We start from the raw sequence: 18,739 nt of genomic DNA, 5'->3' as shown, positions 1-18,739 counted from the left end.
AGCCACATGAAATATCATCTTGCATTATGAATTGTAAAAATAATAGTTTTTGTCCACATGTTCCTGCACTCAGTCAGCCTAGTTTTCACCTGTGGTCCATATTTTTAATATTTAACAGATATTTGTTTATTGAGCTTTTCAAATTGTCTTTGCATCTGTAATTTACTTACACTTGTGTAATTTTATATTAAAATCTAAATTATGTTAGAGCTCCTAGCTTTTAAATTACACCAGAATTTAATAGGATGAAATTATTGGCAAAATGCTTGGGGAAAGGACAACTTTCTAAATAGTCTCTAATTCTAGTTGTACATTTTTGAGAATCTAGAATCTTTTTTTTTTTTTACAAGACTCTGCTAGCTCCATATCATTATAGAAAAAGAGAAAAAGAACCCTTTATTATTGTTAGTATCAGTAAGTAATCTTCTTCATTCAGTGTTTGACAGCGTAACTGTGTGTGTGTGTGTGTGTGTGTGTGTGTGTGTTTATATCAAGTATAGTTTGTGTGCTAAGCTGAAGCTCATGTCACTCACTAATCCCTCATGCAACAGTGACATCAGTGCTCCTGTTTTAGCAGGTGAGAAAGAGAAAGGGGGGGATGGTGGTGGTCCGGTGATTATCTAATGCACTCCCAGGCATCTGTAAGGCTCTGGTGAAGCTCTTGTGATTCTTTCAAAAGCATGTAAGCTGTTGTGGAGAGGTGGAGCCATGCAGAGTTGCAGACAGAGTAAGGGTTGTGTGCCCGTAGTGAACGTATTGCTAATTCTAAACCTGTCTTTAGACACTGGGGTGGTGAGGCTATTTAAGATTTTAAAGTTGGATAATGCACTGGAAAGAAAATTACTGTAACTAATGAACTACTTGTGTAGCTTGTTGTTTGTACTCTGTTTTCCTTGGTGTCATGTATTTGGCTGAACCTACTGTACAAGGAAGAGGGGTTGACTGCAATGGAAAGGTTCCTGGTAAGATTATTGTTGGGTCGCTGGACCAAGCAACAAGATTTTCCAAGCTCCTTCAGTTTTTCCGTGGACTTAATTGGCCTTTACCTGGGCTGATCTAGGAGGAGGAAGGAGAATAAAACCTAAATACACAAATCAAAAAGTGGCACGTGGCTCAAAGGAACCTGACACTCTGGCAGCAGCTGCAGGGAAACATGACAGGATTAAATTGTATTATGTACAAAGTTTTCTTATGTTTGTAACAAGTCAAAGGGGAGTGATGGTAGAGGAAGGATACAGATGTGCATAAAAATAGAATGTGAAACAAGCAACAGGGGTGGCAATGGGAGAAGTGGGAGGTTTTAGTTAGGGGTTGTCCCAGAGCCCTGGATAGCTTAGGATTGTCTAGGTCTTATGAGGATTTCAGTGTAATCTGGATAAGGACACAAATACCTTGAAGGTGAACACTGGAGAAAGGGCTTGACTTCTTGGATGTACCCTCTTCATTTCATTAATTGACACTGATTGGTGGTTGAAAATGTAAAAAAAAAACAAAAAACAAATGCACATTTACCTTTTCAAAAAGCAGCTTTCACCAATTTTACACCAAAAGTTTGTCTTACTGCTCAAGATATGAACCACTAAGCCTGGAAAACAACATTAAATTTATATCTATACGTCCAAATTAAAGTGTATAAACTTTAAATATATAAAAGAGGGCTTGTGTAAAATTAATAGGGCTGGGACAATATGTTTTTCTCACAATTCAATTTTTAACGATTTTTTAGGTGTCGATTCGATTTAAATTGCGATTCCTAAGTATTGCCAATTTTTACTTTGCTTTTTAAACAATGTGATAAAGCTGTATGGTGACCAAGTGTACAGACTGTATCACGAGCCAGATTTCACAAATAAAAATAATCAACTGTGTGTCAGTTTTTCAGATTTATTCAGCAGCAATGTATCTGAAACAGCTGTTTGAACTTATATTCTTGTTTAAGAAGCTTGAACTGCATAGAAAAGTGCTGGTAAGAGCGTCTGTCAGCTTGCTGATGCACTACGTTTGGCTTTTAGCTCTGCATTTACCTCAGGATGGCGTCTTGCTAGGTGGGTAGTAATGTTAGTCGTGTTACTATACTCAATCTAGCATCAATACATAAAAACATTTCAAATAAAAAAATAATAATATTTAAAAAAAATAAATAAATAAAAATAAATTTTAAATTGTGAAACCAAAAAAAATCCCAATTTTTATGTGAAACAATTATTTCTCCCACCCCTAAAAATTAATATTAGATTTTACTTTTTTTGGTACAACTTAACATGAAAGCAATTTACGGCTGCTTTTCTTGTTTAAATTTACATGTCAATTATCTAGTATTCTAATTTAAAAAGGATATTCAACTTTTGCGTGAAATTCAAAGGAAATGTAAAACGTTCATGCTCTGATACAATATTACATCACGAATGTAGACCATTTATGTAGACTCATGCAATGGTAATTCCTTCACAAACAATTCATTGAAACCTAAGCCAACAACAGTGGTGGGTATACCACAACATTCAAATGTTAATGTTTCAAAAACACTGTTTTAAGTGTTGTCTCACTCGGTCAAAATGTGAACAGCATGATTGGAAACTGTTTAATAAGCTGTCGTTAAACCAGGAGTCCATTTTTAGCTGATTTTAAAAGACTCTGACGACACTATTCTGTCACGTTTATTTTAAAGCTCTGCAAAGTTTAAAAAATTGTAAAACATCTTAGTTCATTATAAATGAACTTTTAGCTAATTAATGTTTGAGTGCATTTCATGATGAAGCACTTCATGGGTAAATACATATAATGTTATATATATAATGTTTTAAAAAACATCAAATGAAGCAACTCGCTTTTGTTTGCAAGACGTAACAAAATGAAGACAAAACAGACGTCTCATAGAAAATGAATAATTGGAAATGACTGTGAAAGGCTGATATGACGCAAGTCTGTTAAGCGGAATTCATGCTTCAACTTTATGCTCATGCCTCCCCAGAAATATGACCACAACACAGGCCGTAACAAATGTGACTGGATTACTTGATAAGTGTTTACATGCCATACTGCTCTGCTCAAACAGCCGTGAGGAAAATACATTTACAATGTAAGGGGCACTAATTGCATCAGGTTTGCTCATAATACTCGATGCACAATTACCAGCATTCTGCCTTTTTTTCTTATTTTAAGAGCTCCACCATTTTGTGTAAAAACTTGGCTTGATGCAGTTTTAGTTAAGCAACTGTTAAACTTTAATCAGCTCCCTGCATATTCATAGAAGCGAAGGTGCATCCACTTTTCAGTTGTCATTGTTTGCAGAAACCCTGCGACCAACACCGAACCAATGCAGATAATTTGCTTCAGCGTAAATGATCCCACAAGTTGTTTCCATGTTGAGATGAGATTGCAATACACCAAACTTTTGCTCAGAATGCATTGCCTTTTTTGACAGCATCAGGTCAAGTTGCATTGCTTCTCCTATACTTCATGCTTCCCTGACATTGTCACTCATATGGCACAACTTCCAGACCGCTTGGGATCCAGAACTTCAGATGCTCCGTCTGCACTGACACTTGCTAGATGTTTCTGCATCTATCAATTATTCTTAATGTACTTGTAACATGCTTCATGTTTGAACAGCTCCAAAACTGCAAAATTACTGACTCTATGACTATTGTAGTTAATAGCACAGAGAGGAAAAGAGTAGTGAATACCGAGTAGAGGTGGAAGATAAAGTGCTAAGTGGTGAACTTTATTTTACCCTTAATGCAAGCATCCATTTAAAAAAAGAACAAATCAGCATGGGGTACGATTAATAATTTACCACTTTACAGAGAGATTTATTGTTGTTAGATGAGCTAAGAGAGTTGAGTACACAGCAGCATAACACAGGGCTTGAGTGTTAGTAAGTGACACACAAGGCTTACCACAACAGACGTCAACCATCACCAGTGAAACAGTGAGGACTACTCTCTGCTCAGCTGAGCACAAACTCGCAGCTGGCCGTTGACATCAAGTTGGCATTGTATTGAACACGAGGCTAGTTCTTGTGAAATGTACACACGTATAATACATTCAACCAGCTGCTGTTTACTTTATGGAAAGTGTTTAAAAAAGTGGAGAGGACAAACTAAAGGAATGTAACACAAATTCAGATTAATACAGTTACAAGGGATCCAAGAAAGTTATTTTAAAGTCAGATTTCATGGCGTCTTTCAGTTAAAATCCCAGAGTTGCAGCAAGCAACTTCATGTATTCTGTAATGTTGTTTCTTCAGTTTTAATTTAACAAAAAAACTTCAAAAACTTACACAGGTTTTCTCTGTAGGAGCAGAATAAGCAGTCATATTGCTCTATACTTGACTTTTAAGTGTCTTTGTGTTTTTGTCTACTGTATGTGTGGATGGATATCTATGTATTAAATTTGTAATTTTTCTGTGACAAACTGTAAAAGATCGATTGTACCAGGCTGGCAGCTCATATAATCGGATGGGTGCTGTGATATCTGAGGCCAAAATGTGCGGAACACCAGTCTGAAACAGGAACAGGTCACCCAGGATGAAGTAACCCATCCATTTTCTGCAAACTCTGTATTTTTAAACCATAGACGTCATTCAAGGGCGTTTGGGACTGAATTCCAGGACAAGCTCAGTCTCCTGTGAGTTCCATGGTGTCTCCCCTGAGTGTGAGTGTGTGCGTGCACACACATTCCCGTATGCTTGAGTTTCCGCACTATCTGGTGAGGTGGGAGAGATGTCACTGCAGACAGAATAAAGGTCAGGGCGTACTCTGAGGGCGGTGTGTGATTAGGAATTGCTTCATTTTCAGCAGCACATGGAAAAATAGTTTTCAATCCGGTAGATCACACAAAGCAGGCCAAAAAATACTTTATGTGGCTGAATTTATGGAATAAATTTTTTAGAATTCATTCATTTCTTCTTTCATTTTTGTTTATAGATTTTTTAACAGTAAGTGACTGCAGCATGCAAAACATCTGGCTAACTTATGCTAACCTACCTTTTAACTGACCTGTCCTTTACTGAACTTGGCAACTATTAAATCAGCTGCTGATGACTTCTGGAGCAGAACAATCAGGGGAAGGTTCAATGTCACCTTCACTTGTCTTTTGTTCAGTTTGTTGAGCTCTGAATGGCAGCGATGAGGCCCCTGTCTCTAAATGAGTGTGAGTAGGAATGTGACGGCTTGTGACAGCTTTTCATGTTTAAATGGGGTTAGTTTTTGGAGAGAAGTAATGTGGCTGCAATGTGTCAGGATTGATGTTCTTCTTTAGGTTCGGTGAACATATCTTTTTATCCAATCCAGTTTATTATATTTGCAGAGCACTTTAAAAACAACAATGTTGACCGAAGTGCTGAACAATAAAACTAATTATTTTAAGACATCTAAAAGTTGTAAGGCTCTGATTAGGTGGTGGAATTCAGTTACTCGATTGGGTACCTAAATAAAGAACTTGATATTTCTCTTTGAGTTGTTATTGATAATTTTGATAAATATCATCATTATATGCAAAATTATTTACTAAAATTCAACCCTAGTAAAAATGGTTCTGTTTCTCAGTAGTTCCACCCTCCCAAGATCTGCAATATTCCTCCTGACTTACTCACATGCAGCTCTGTGTAAATAGTTTTCAAAAGAAGCATTTAATTATAATATGTTATATTTTTATCAACCCATACATGTTTGGATCTGATTATGTCCACTTTCCATGTCTCATCATGTCCATTTAAGCCACAAAAACTGAAGAGTGTCTGCAAACAGCCGCGCAAAAGATTGATGCTCTGAGACTCAACCTGCACGCTTTCAACAATCATTGAACTGTTCTTCTTTTTTCCCCACTAACAACTCCTTTCATTTTTATTCAGGCTTCTAGCTTGGTAACTATTGTGTTCACAGTTTGTGTTTTCCATTATGAAACATGAAAGCTGCCCAACAGAAAACAGCCAGGCGATAAGGTGTCACCTCTTCAATTACAATCGTGTATGGTCATATTGCTGTGGTGTGGACATTTGGACAAATATATCCATTGGGTTTTTGTGGAAAGACTAGTTTGTTGTAAATGTTTTTTTCTAAATTTACTAAAAAGAAATTTATAAATGCTGCAATTGACGAGCAATATCTTCAAATAAAAGTACGCAAAAATAATTAAAAAAAAAAAAAAAAAGCATTTAAAACATGTTTCCAAACAAGAAGTGAGTTAGAATATAAACCAGGAACCCATTTATAACTCTAACGACCAACCTGACTAAAATGACCATTTTGAGGACACATGAAGATGTTTCTGGATGGAAAATGAACTTTGCATGTTATCTGTTGTTGTGTTTACTTTAAACAAATGATTATTATGACTTGTCTTTACAATGGACGTTTCAAAGCTAGAACATGTGAGCGCAGAGCAGTTTCCACAGAGTACAATTTTTCCTTTTTTTTCCCCACTTTTCTTTAGAATTGACACAGATGATCATCAGAACATGCCTCACAAAAGTTATCATGCCATAAATAAAGTATATGGATGTATGGATGTGATGTGATGTGATATGCATTCCTTATATACGTGTATATATATATATATATATATTCCTTCTTGAGGTCAACCTTCAGATATTTATGGTCAATAGGCTGCATTCGGATGAGCAAAAGAAAAAAAAAAAACACATATCCTTTATTGATAATCACAAGTTGCCATGGTGACTGTTCATTCTTGGCCCCCGACCCCAGTCTTGATATTAAATTATTTGTTGAACATGAGATTACATAACAAAGAACTACTCATAAGTGGAAGATTAATATGTCAATATGAGTTTATAAGTCTTATCAAAAATAAATTCCTCATGCATGGCAATATACATTTTTACAACCAGTCAAGGAAAAACATAAATGAAAATCAAATAAGTTCATTTGAAATGTACAGTTGTGTATTAAAGTTGGTTAGATCATGTGCGCACAGTTAAACAATTCTCTTATTAAATTAAATGAGGCACATTGTTCATCTTATGACCTTGCATCTGACACAGTGAATTACAAATAAACAGGTCAGATGAATTATAAATATTTCATGTTTACACTGCAAAAGTGTTGTATTTCTTCAAAATCTGCTTTTTTACATCATGTTGTGTTGCTTGATTCAGGGCCTTTATTCTGAGAGAGACGGTGAGGATGAGAGGGAGATAGAGGTAAAACCGAGAGAGCAAGGATGTTCTGGGACAAACCGATACACAGTGGCCTAGTTTCCCTCAGCCGTGCCAGTGACTCAACTAAAGTCTTCTGCCTGGCTGACTGTGGGTTTGGTCACCATGGATAAGACATGTGGAGTGAGCCTGAATAGTCTTGGGTGCAGTTGTTTTTCTAAACAGATGGGTTACAGTCACATTCACTTGGTAGATAAGCGTCTGATTTTCATTCAGGTTGGGAATGCTGTTTTTTCCACTTAGAGCTAGTTTTACTGTTCTTTTCAACAGTTTTAGGCAACAGAATTCTTATGTTTACATAACAAACTGAGGGTAACAGGGACATACTGTCGTTTTCCCTGTCAATCACCTGCATGTTAGTGGTTTCACCTGTGGTTCCTGGAAATAGCTTTACTGGTAAAATATGACCAGGTTACTGAAAGTGAAAAATTACTGAGTTTGTACTTTTTTTTTTATCATTCTTTTAAGATGTTTTTTTCTTTTCCATCTTTGAGACTAGAAATACTCAAACTACTGTATTTTTCTATTACTCAAAGTAACAGAAAAATAGGGCCTAAAGCAGAAACAATCCACAGCTGATTTTCCTTGTATTCTTTCTGCAAAACACTTACGTTATTATTGTTATTATTATTAATATTATTATTATTATTATTTAGTTTAAAATTTACATTTACTTTTCATGTTTTATATATAAGTCTATTGTGGATATTGAAATGTGTTTAAAACAAAATAAACAAATAAGGTAATATCAAATGTTAATATAATAGTAATATGAAATGACAGAATTAAAAGAATATGGAGAAAAAGCATGTTCATTGCAATAGATCCAGGACTATTAGAGAATTTTAAAAATGACATCGGTAACTGTGGTATTTAAAAATTATCACCACAAGGGGGCAGATTATTGAAGACATTGTCCGCGTTTCAATTCTTACTGTATTTGTTTACTAATTTATAGGTTATAGTTTGTGTTTTACCCTTCAAGCTCACAATGTGATGGAAAAAAAAAACCCTTTTCTTCAGCTCAGTAGCCTGTCAGTTAACCACTGGGGCCTTGTATTTTAACTACAAAATCATCAACACAAATAGCGGTCCACAACTAACAATTGGATATAAGACAAACATACTAATTTTAAACTTATTTCAGTACCTTTTCCCTTTGAGAATCTGCGTATGTATCAAACAACCAAAAAAAATGTCAGAACTTGTCTCCATGATTCTCTTTGGTAAGTGTGAGTTACCAAGAACAAATGGAAGCATTTTATGACAGCATTAAGAAGGGAAAAGAAAGCCAGCATCTCTGAGAGACGTCTTTGCTGAAACATGAGCACAATGTTAACAGCAAAAGTTCTGTATCAGTCACTGAATGTTGCAAGATTTCCATCACATTTTACTTTCTTACTACCCAGACATTTTCAACACAGTAAAAAAAAGTATAGAAAATTTTTAAAAAAATTAGAAAATTGTCACCACTGTGCTTTTTCACTCTTTTCTGCAGTATATTTGATGCTAGTCACGACCACCTCTTATTCTTTTGTTAGATACAAAACCAACTAAATACAACAGTGAGATATGTACCATCTAGTGGTACAAAATGACATAACAGCAAAGTAAGTTGTCCATTATCTTCGCTTTATACCTCAGGTCTATAGTATCTTGACCCTCTTTTAATCTTCACATTATTTCCAGAGTGTGATGTTTTCTTTGTTGAGTTTATAGATGTTCAATTAAATCTTTTTGTGAGTTGTTGCTTCACAAGCCTAAAATATGATAAATTCACTCCCAAATTCATCTTTTCATGATATTCTTCAATCTTTGCTCATAATGACATTGAACTAGTGTACACAAGGCATTAGACCTGTGCAAATGTTCATTTGCAATACTTTGACATTGAATTGTAAGGTGAAGACATGGGAAAGGTTGTCCTCTGACAATTCATCCATGAAGGGCATATTTCTGCAGGTGGTGTTGTAATGTACACAAGTACACAAACACACCTGTCTTCCTGAAGGCCTTTTGCAGTCAGACATAGATTTTGAGGAGTCTTTTATGTGGTCCCAGAAGCAGTTGTCTCAGGAAATGTTTTGGGTCTTTTAGAGCAGGGCTCTCCAGCTCCGGTCCTCGTGTGCCACAATGCTGCATGTTTTCAATATATCCCTGCTCCAACACACCCAACTCACATTAGTCACTATGCACAACATCATAGGCTGCTGGATCCATTTAGTTGGATTCAGGTGTGTTAGAGCAAGGACAGCACACATTGAAAACCTGCAGGACAGTGGCCCTCGAGGACCAACTTTGGACACCCCTGTTTCAGATCTTCTAACAGATATAACAGATAAGGGTTTTTTTCTTCAGTGTTAGCTACCTACGGAGAAACTTATGGCTGCTGATTGTTCCGACAAGTTTAAAGAGTCAAAATATTATGCAACTCTTTGAAAATGTACATCACAACGTAAAATATGCAAGTATTTCACTTGCATTGTTTATAGAAATAAATTACATGTCTTGACCACTACTCTGCATCAACATACTGGGTGTCAAAATAGCCGACTGTTGTTTTCCATTGCTGGGCTTGTCGAATGTCTGCTGCATTGTAATGTCACAAATTTGTCATTAAACATAAATCTTTGATTCGGGTTTTAAGAACTACTAAGGCTTGCTCTGATATGCTTCATATCTGATGCGACTGAATGATGGACAGATAAGACATAAAATACCTGACATGTCTATAAGCATATCAGATACAGCGGTGAGGTTAAAGTGATCAACCTCAGCGCAAAAAGCTGAGATCAGCTGCAAAAGTAGCTTTATCTATATGGCTTTTCATGTCTGGTCTATTTGACTGTAGAACTTTGATATTGTGTTGTGTTTATGTGTGTCTTGTGTAGGTTTATGCATGATCTATGAAATTCTTTACCTCTTTATTATCTGGCAATTACAAAGAGGTTAAATCACAAATCATTACAATGTGTTAATTTCATAACATTTTGAATTGCATGGGTGTTATTTTACAAAACAATAAGTATTGTATATCTACTATCAACAGCACTCCATCTCTTGTAATCTAATGTAAATACAATTGATGTACAGCTGCATTTGTTCTTTTGCAGGATTGTCAGTGATTCGTCACTTTTTGCACGTTTGAAACTCTTTTGTTATAGTTCAGGAAATTCATGTGATCACACATGAAAGTGAATTATTCTCTTTGAGGTAACACACACAGCATGGGCAGCTAGCAGTGCTATCTGAGTGGCTCAGCATGTGCCAAGTCTGATGTGTCGCTCTGTGCCATTTAGTTCATCACTTAGCTCAGTGTGTGTGAGAGCTAGTGTGTGTGCCTCTGTCTACTTGTCTGTCTGGGACAGAATGTGCATCCACACCTGTTGCTGTGACTGTTGGCCTTAATCAGACCTAATCAAGAACATTGATTCATCTCCATTTGATTCACACTTTAGATGGGTGGGCATACAGTACAAAAACACAAACACACACAAGTCACTTTACCAAGTTGTGAGAACATTTATCATTGGGGGGGGGGGGGGGGGACACTGATCTTGTTTTATGTTGCCTGGGTATTAGTTGTGCATGTGATATCCCTCTTTACCACGTGTGTTGAAGTTTTAAGGAGGGACTTGATCATGAAGTAAAGGAGTGGTGCCCGGGGAGCGTGTTAGTCAGAGCAAGCTGTTTAAAGAGGAGACACCAGGAGATTGTTAGACAATAGATAGACTGTGCATATATTCCTATGAATCAAGAACATTGCAGGCATCCCAAGATTCCTTGCATCCTGGTCCCAGCACTGGGGTGGAGCAAGCTGTTTACTGGTTCTATCTCTCACTGCTGACGTCAGCGCACCGAACAATGTCATCCAATTTCCTGTTTTTCACTTTAGTGGAAAGCCACTCTCCCACTGTGTATGGAGTGGTGTGTATGTGAGTCTATGAGTGCGAGACAGAGGAGCTGCAGGCTGGAGGAGAGGAGAAGGAGGAGGAGCTCTATAGGGCAGGATATAGGGTCAGAGGCAACTTCACTATGTAAATACATTAGGTGTGTTGAATAAGAGTAGCATTAGACTGCAGGTTGTTCTGAATGCTGCTCAGGATGGATGCGGACACATTTCAGCTCTGATGTGTTCAGATTGGCCTGAATGAGCCAAAAAGGTGTGACATCACTCAGCAAGTCTTTTTTTTTTTTTTTTTTTTTTTTTTTTTAAAGCGTGCACCTTCCAAGAAACTCGAATGAATCATCAGAATACCCTCAAGCTTTTCATTTTTAATTTCTGATACATTGAAGGCAAATTGTAACTGTCCTGAGGCATTGTCATACCTGGAGGCCCCATAGGTTTCAAGTTAGTTTTAAATATACTTTGAATTAATATAGTAATATGTCAGAACTAAAAAGGAAAGAAGACAAGAAAACTCATGGGAAAAATAAAAAAGAAAACCATAACATTCACTCCTTAAGATGGTCTATTATGATCTACAACCTGGTACATACTGTCCATTTCTCAGCAATCCCTAATGAAAGATGATTATTGTAAAAGAGCTAGCTTTGATTGTGGCTAATGGTAAATTGGTAATATTAAATTGCACACTGAGTGTTTAGATATGGCTATTGCTACAGTCCTGCAACAATCCTGGCCAGAGATGAATTTCCGAAAATAACTTCTTCTAATCAGTCGACAGGAATATGACAGAATAACATGTTTACCAACTTAATATTGGCATTAGAACTTGTGAAATCAGAGATGCAAATCAGACTATTTTGAGACAGTAGATAATATTATGGGGTATTATACCATTCAACAATGCAAATAAAAAAATAATTATTTTAAATATCTTCCTGACCAATTCAACTGTATTTTGAAAATATCAAGATATCCAGTACTGACTGTTAACACTCAAACTAGAAAAGCACTCATAGGGCGCAAACCTTCACCAAGCATTTAATAAGTTCCTGGATCCAAATGGTAATCCAGATCACCACCGATATTAAATCAGTTCTTCCTTTTCATATTTCCAAGAGCTCCTGAAAATTTCAATAAAATCCATCCATGACTTTTTGAGTTATCTTGAACACAAACAGATAATCGTCGGTAAAAACATAACCTTCTTGGCGAAGGTAAAAATTTGGAGACTTGTAACTGTACTATTTTCTTAATTATCACTTGATTCTGCTTTTTATTTATTTAACATTTTTTTGTTAGAGAAGTCTATATAAGTTCTTTCCGTCTACAAAATTTTCACGTGTCATCAGTCTGTGAACCAGACTGCAGGCAGGCCAGTCAAGCACACACACTATGAGGCAGTGCTGTTGTTATTCATGCAGAATTAGGTCTAATATTGTCCTGTAACCCTAAACCTCTTAGTTATTTAAGATGTTGCCTCAATGATAATGTGTCTCCTGTGAACTTATATATATTGCAAGGCATCATTGGTAATTTTAACTTAAACAGTATGCAAGTCATGCTCGCTGCAGTCCCATATCTTCATGTTAATAACAGCCTGTAGGGTCACTGTCATCTTTTGGCATGTAGAACCCACTGTGCATATCCTCAAAATAAAGTTAGAAAGTGGATGTGTGTGACCACTGATCTAGTGTCTACTGTCTCTCTGTCCACTCATGTTCTGAGAACTCAGGAGCATTTCTCTGCAGAGTTGACACATGGCTTCCATGGCAATAAAATTTCAGGTTATATTTCTGGAAACAGCAATGTGTTGAGTGACAACAGTTTTTTTTCCAATGCAGTGGGTTTGAGTTTGATCTATTTGTGCCTATGGTGTGTATTTCCAAATACATTGATATAGTTTGTATATTGAGAACTCATATTTAGATATCATCTAGTGTGGTAAATACCCCGATGGCAGAATGGACTCTGAAAGGCAGGTCAATGGAATTTTTTGAGAAAAACTTGACCAAGATATTTAGCATCAACCAGGACAAAACTTTCCTGTGTGAAAACATTGTTTCAGGTATTTTAAAATGAACATTTTGTTGAAATAAAAGACCGGCTGTAATGGCATTAATTTTATTCATGAAGTGGTCTGCAAAGTCCCCATGTGCAGCATCTGATGCTGTCATGGAGATCAAATTAAAATCTGCGTTTATTGAAAGATCAACTTCTTTTAAAATTAATTTTGGATTATTTTGTTTTGTGGAATGTTTTCATCTTTTTATTCTTTTAATCACAGAAGTCCACTCAGTAGTTTTTTTTTTCTGTAAACTTGCTAACAAACACATTGTAAGATAAACATGGGCAATAACATAACCTCTTTGGTGAGGGTAATAACACAGCAAGGAGGCTTGGATGGTCCTTCCACTGTAACAGATTAAACAGACAGGTGGCTAAAAACAAGTGTATGTTGCTTAAATGAACAAGAAAATAAAGAATTACAATTTCGTGGGAAGCCTCGGTGAGAATAACAAATGCAACAGTGCCAAGCCAGGTTTCAGGTTAAAAGATACAGCCTATTTTCTTATCTAAAATATTAAAAGATACATTTTATGTTATGAAAAAAAAAAAAGCTAAAGTGCTCTAAATCGCTATCAATTATAATTTGTACAAATGTTGCACAATAAAAATCACAACATCATGAGTGGATTTTTACTGAAGAATATCATTTAGGACAAACTCTACTGAGTTTTTAATAATTTACTCATTCACTGAGCTCAGCTTCATATACACATGTCCCATTGCTCAACAAACTTATTGTTTTATTAACAAAAGCCTCATAGCATGCAAATAATGCCCATATTACGTCAAAGTGCAGTCCCAGTGTTGCTGACACAACGCTACAGCATATAGCGCGAAGGCGGGACATGATTTACGTAGGCATACACACCGTGTCTGTTCAGATCGCCTGCGTGGCCTACTTGCTCACTCACTTCCCTTGCTTTGTTTGCCTCTGGTTGAGTGCCAGCATGATGTTTGCGAGATGCAAATGCTTGACTGAATGATTCATTTCTCTGTGTACGTGTGTGTGTATATGTGTACTGTATGTTGCCTGAAGAGGCTTGCAGACTGGTTCAGTTCTGTAAATGTGCGTGCATGTTTGTGTTTGTGTGAAAGAGCAGGCTGGCTGTATGAGTTACACAACTTCAGCTGCTGTTGGATTGGTTTTGTCAGTGTCAGTTACCAAGAGAAATCTCCCTGGATGGAGACATAGTGCTGTGCTCTGCTCTTGCAAGGCTGCAGCTAGCTGGAGGCTTTGTGGCTGAACTCCATACGTCATGGACCTGACCTCAACTACTTCACTAACACACACACACACACACACACACACACACACAAGCACACGTATATATGTATATAGACACATATATGTGCGTGGACAATTACAACCAACAAACAAGATGGTGTCATGATGACGTCAATTTGGCTACAACCAAAGCTAATCCGCTTTTTTCTCCCCCTTTGTTGTTTCACAGAGCTTTCTAAAGGCTTACAATTTAGCAAGACGTGATTTTATGCAGCCCGGCACACTCTGAAATTCCTCTCTGTATTCCCCCTCACATGTGTAGATTGTTTACGGAGAAGAGGAATTCTAGAGGGATGGCGGCCCGCAAGGGGCTTGGTTGCTATGGTTACTAACCCCTGAGCTGGGTTCCATTTAGCAGGAGGGAAGCTAAATTATTTGCAGACCAAAAAGAATAAGCTCATGATGGAGAAGTGTAATGAGGTGAAGACCTGTCTGTGTGAAATACCTTTCATTTAATTGTCATAACTCTGTACAGTGGAATTAAGTCATAAAACTGTGTTGCTGGCAGAAATTATGCTCATTCAGTGTGATGTAAGGAGAAGGCATATGTAGCCTAACGAGCACAACTGTCAGTTTGCGTTAATGCCAATTTGTTTTATATTTATAGGCTAAGTAATGGTGATCAAATATTATCTATTGATGCATGAAATGTCTAAAGTACATTTTACTCTTGTGCTAATGCACATGATAATTTATTGTTTTGGTTTTTACATCTACTGCTAAGTCTACCACAACATTGAAACCACTTGCCAGTTGTTAATTAGGTTTTCCATGTGCCAGCATGATAGTCTTGACCTCAAGGAATGGGACCTTTAAGGGTGTCCTGCAGCATCTTACAAAGAAAAACAGGCAATGCCTCTTTTGGGCCTGGTGGACTGTGAAGTGGGACCTCAGTGGATCTGACTTGTTTTGGTATATCCCTCACATGCTTTATCAATTCCAGATCTGGGGAGTTAAGAGGAGAGGTCAATACTTCTGACTCTTTGATGTGTATTTAAAGGTGTATTTCTTCTGCTTTAGAGGAGCTTACTGTCCTGCTGAGGGAGACCACTGTTACCAGTGTGTGGCTGCATTAATGTTTTAGTGGATGGTACAGTTCAAAGTAGCATCTATAACTTGAATGCCAGGACCTGAAATGTCTCACCAGAATATTGCATAAATCTTGTAATGTGTTTATCAATGTTCTTCATGACTCATTTCACCTGTCTGTGGTTGTGATCTTACGGCTGACGTGTGTCGACTGCAGTGATGAAAGATGGATAACAAAAAGCATGATAACTTAGAGCGTGATCATATGTTCTGCATGAAAAATCATAATTTGTTCCACCAAGAGGGTGGTGTGATAGGTTCTGTTTGTCTGTCTGTTAGCAGGAAATTGTTATGGATGGATTTGCATGAACATTTTATCAGAGGTGGTGCAGAATCTAGCTTAGAAGTTTCATGTTGATCTGGATTTGGATCTGGATGCAAGATTTTCTTCTTACTTAGCCCTTGAAGATATGATATGCCTTTTTATTTTAGTAACTATATTAATCTTTACCTAGAAAAGAAATACCCTAGTATGATATTTACTTCCCAATTTAGTGTAGTGTACTATAAAGTAGGACAAAACTGATATGCACACAATTATTTCTGTTATAGGTATGTCCAGTATTAGTGAAAAAGGAATTTAGTTTAATCGTTCAGTCACCAAGACGTGTATATGCTATAGATTTTAGTTTGTTCCCCTCATGTTCTTCTTTTCAGCTCAAACTCCTATTCCTTTCTTCAGCTTGATTAGTTTTGCTAATGTGATTAAGTTCGAATGTAATTTTGAACTGATAACGTGTCATAAAATCAGGCATATTGGTACATCTGCAGAAGATCTCTCAGAGCCTTTGGCGGTAGTCACCCTGTCAAAACAAAAATAGTTTAAATATGTTAATGAGATGTGTGTCTTGCATCTAACAATTCTAAACATACATAACTTTGTTGGTTAAAGAAGGTACATTTTATTATCTGTAAAATCAATGGAAAGCTATTATAATGTATCCTTTTTTGTCGACTGAGTGATATAGATATTTTTCTCATTTGCTGAGTTTTATCATCCATCCATCCATCCATCCATCCATCCATTTCCACTTAGTCCAATTAGCGGTCGCAGGGAAACTGGAGCCTATCCCAGCAATCACTGTGCAAGCGACAAGGGTGCACCCTGGACAGGTCGCCAGTCCATCACAGGTGGCTTTCTCATATAAAAAAAGAGTTGTTTGCATCTGGTTTTATTACAGTACAATGTCTTCCAAATAGAAGTGGGAATGAAACAGAAAGATCACAGTGATATTTCTTTTTCTAATCCTTGTATTCTTTTTTTGTTTCAGACCACATTAACAGAGGTGCAATTTGGACCAATGAAGTTATTTAAAGACCCGCTTCAGGTATTGTAACATACTTGTGTACATTGATGCATTAAGGGTTCCTTTGTAACAACAGGGGGTGCTTCACAGTGCATTGTTTGTGTCCGTGTCATTCAAAGGGCTTTTAACTGAACTGCAGTGCTATATTCAAAGTTAATGTGAATATTTTGTCGATTTTTTTCTTGGGTAAATTTTTCTGATAATCTTGAGTTTCTCAAAGATGCCACACCTAAAGAAACGAGTGACAAAAAACAGTCCACATGCAAACATTCAAAGAAGAATTAGGAGGCAAAATTGTTAATGGTTGTATTGTGTGCAGTGCAGCCTAGAGGTTGTCATGGAAACAGGGCCAAATATTTATGACCAATAGCATACCATAATGAACAATGTGAGTTATGATGGAACTGCACAGAGGATCACCAGTTTTGTCACTGCAGACAGGACTTTCTGTGACATTCAGTAGTTCATTTCACAGCTTGTGCTCCATGCTTTGGCATGTGCTCCTGCTGTTGGGTGAAAGTTTTTAAGTCAGCTATTTATTGATTTAATATTTTTGCATCAGCATTTTGAAAATCTTAAAAGAAAAGAAATAGATTTATCTCTTATGTGTTGCAGAGCTGACAAATGAATTATTTACAATAAGTGCTGATTTCAGTCTGTTTTTTTAAGAAACATGCCAAGCATTTGCTGCTTCCAAACGTGAGAATGAGCTGCTTTTCTTCGTCATGTGAATTGAACACTTTGGGATTTGGACAGTTGGCCGGATGAAACAAAACCCTGGAAGATGTCATCTTTGGCTCATGCTTTTTCTTTTTCCTTTCCTTCACTTTTTTCATCTTACAGAAAAAACAGAAATCAGTCATGAGAAAAACTGTTACACACCCACAACAAATGAAATAAAAAACCCAACACAATTCAACATTGGCAAGGAGAAAAGTGTAACGTAAGAAGTCTTCTAACTCAATAGCTTGTACACAGTAAATGCACAGACTGCCTCAGAGCCTGATGCGCTTCTCTATGGCTGCAGGAGGAAAACGAAGTAGAGAGATATCCCCTTCCTGTTTTTGTCACTCACAGCTGATCTTGTCATGCCCTCCTCCTCTTTACTCCTCCTCCTTTCTAGTGCTTCACAGGATCTGGCCTGGCCCTTTCTGTTTTCAACAATGATGTTTTCTAGACGGAGCGATCAGACGCTGCCAAAAACACTCTCTACCCCTTTCAAACTTTTCTTTTTGCCCCTCCCTCTTGCTGTCTGTCTCTGTGTGCTGCTTTCACTGCTTTGTACATCTTTTTCTTTAGATCATGAGACTTGTGTGTTTTTAGATTGCTTGATCTTTTTTCCCTCCAGTTGCGACTGGATGTGTTTTAAAAAAAAAAAAAAAAAAAAACTAAGCAAAGCATATCTGTAAAAGTCCCAGTACAGACATCTGAAAAGTCCTTATCGCAGCCTATATTACCCTGTTCTTCCACCTCTGCGGCATGTTGACTTTTCTACCAACATCTCAATGTGGAATTCTGATCCAATTCCTTGCAAGTACCAACCATAGCTGCAGGACTCAGATGTGATGTATTTATGACCTGAACACTCATTGCTGCTTGTAGGGAAAATGTTCATACAGTATGTGGAATATGGTTTGCATTAGCAACACCTCTCTGCATGAAACTACCTCACTGCTGCTTCAGGCAACGTCGTGGTGCTTAAATAAAACACACCAATTGTCAGCGTGTAAAAAAAAAAAAAAAAAAAAAAAGACAGCTGTTATAAGTACTAGTTTTTGCAGTATTTTCCTTAAAAACTTGACATTTATTTTATGTCCCAACTCAACCTCACAGGTGCAATGCAAACTTCAATCTAAAGAACAAGCTTCCTTTTCTTTACGTTCATCCTGCTTCCTGCCAACATT

The 18,739-nt window shown here is 37.0% G+C and overlaps 1 protein-coding gene across 7 annotated transcripts in view; it reads left to right on the top strand.

Moving 5' to 3' along the window:
- pde8a (phosphodiesterase 8A) overlaps positions 1 to 18,739 on the top strand; it is a 54,707-nt gene that overhangs the window by 10,699 nt on the left and 25,269 nt on the right. For 5 of the 7 annotated variants that reach the window (XM_079245991.1, XM_079245993.1, XM_079245994.1 and 2 more), the window contains one exon: positions 16,800 to 16,856. In XM_079245991.1, the coding sequence (XP_079102117.1) occupies positions 16,800 to 16,856 (57 nt within the window). Of the gene's footprint in view, positions 1 to 10,290; positions 10,391 to 16,469; positions 16,660 to 16,799; positions 16,857 to 18,739 lie in introns of those variants that run through there. The other 2 variants (XM_079245992.1, XM_079245995.1) reach the window with 2 other exon arrangements.

The sequence above is a fragment of the Telmatherina bonti genome (assembly GCF_933228915.1).
Source record: "Telmatherina bonti genome assembly, chromosome: 1".
Classification (NCBI taxonomy): domain Eukaryota; kingdom Metazoa; phylum Chordata; class Actinopteri; order Atheriniformes; family Telmatherinidae; genus Telmatherina; species Telmatherina bonti.
This window is presented reverse-complemented; position numbering and strand designations above follow the sequence as displayed.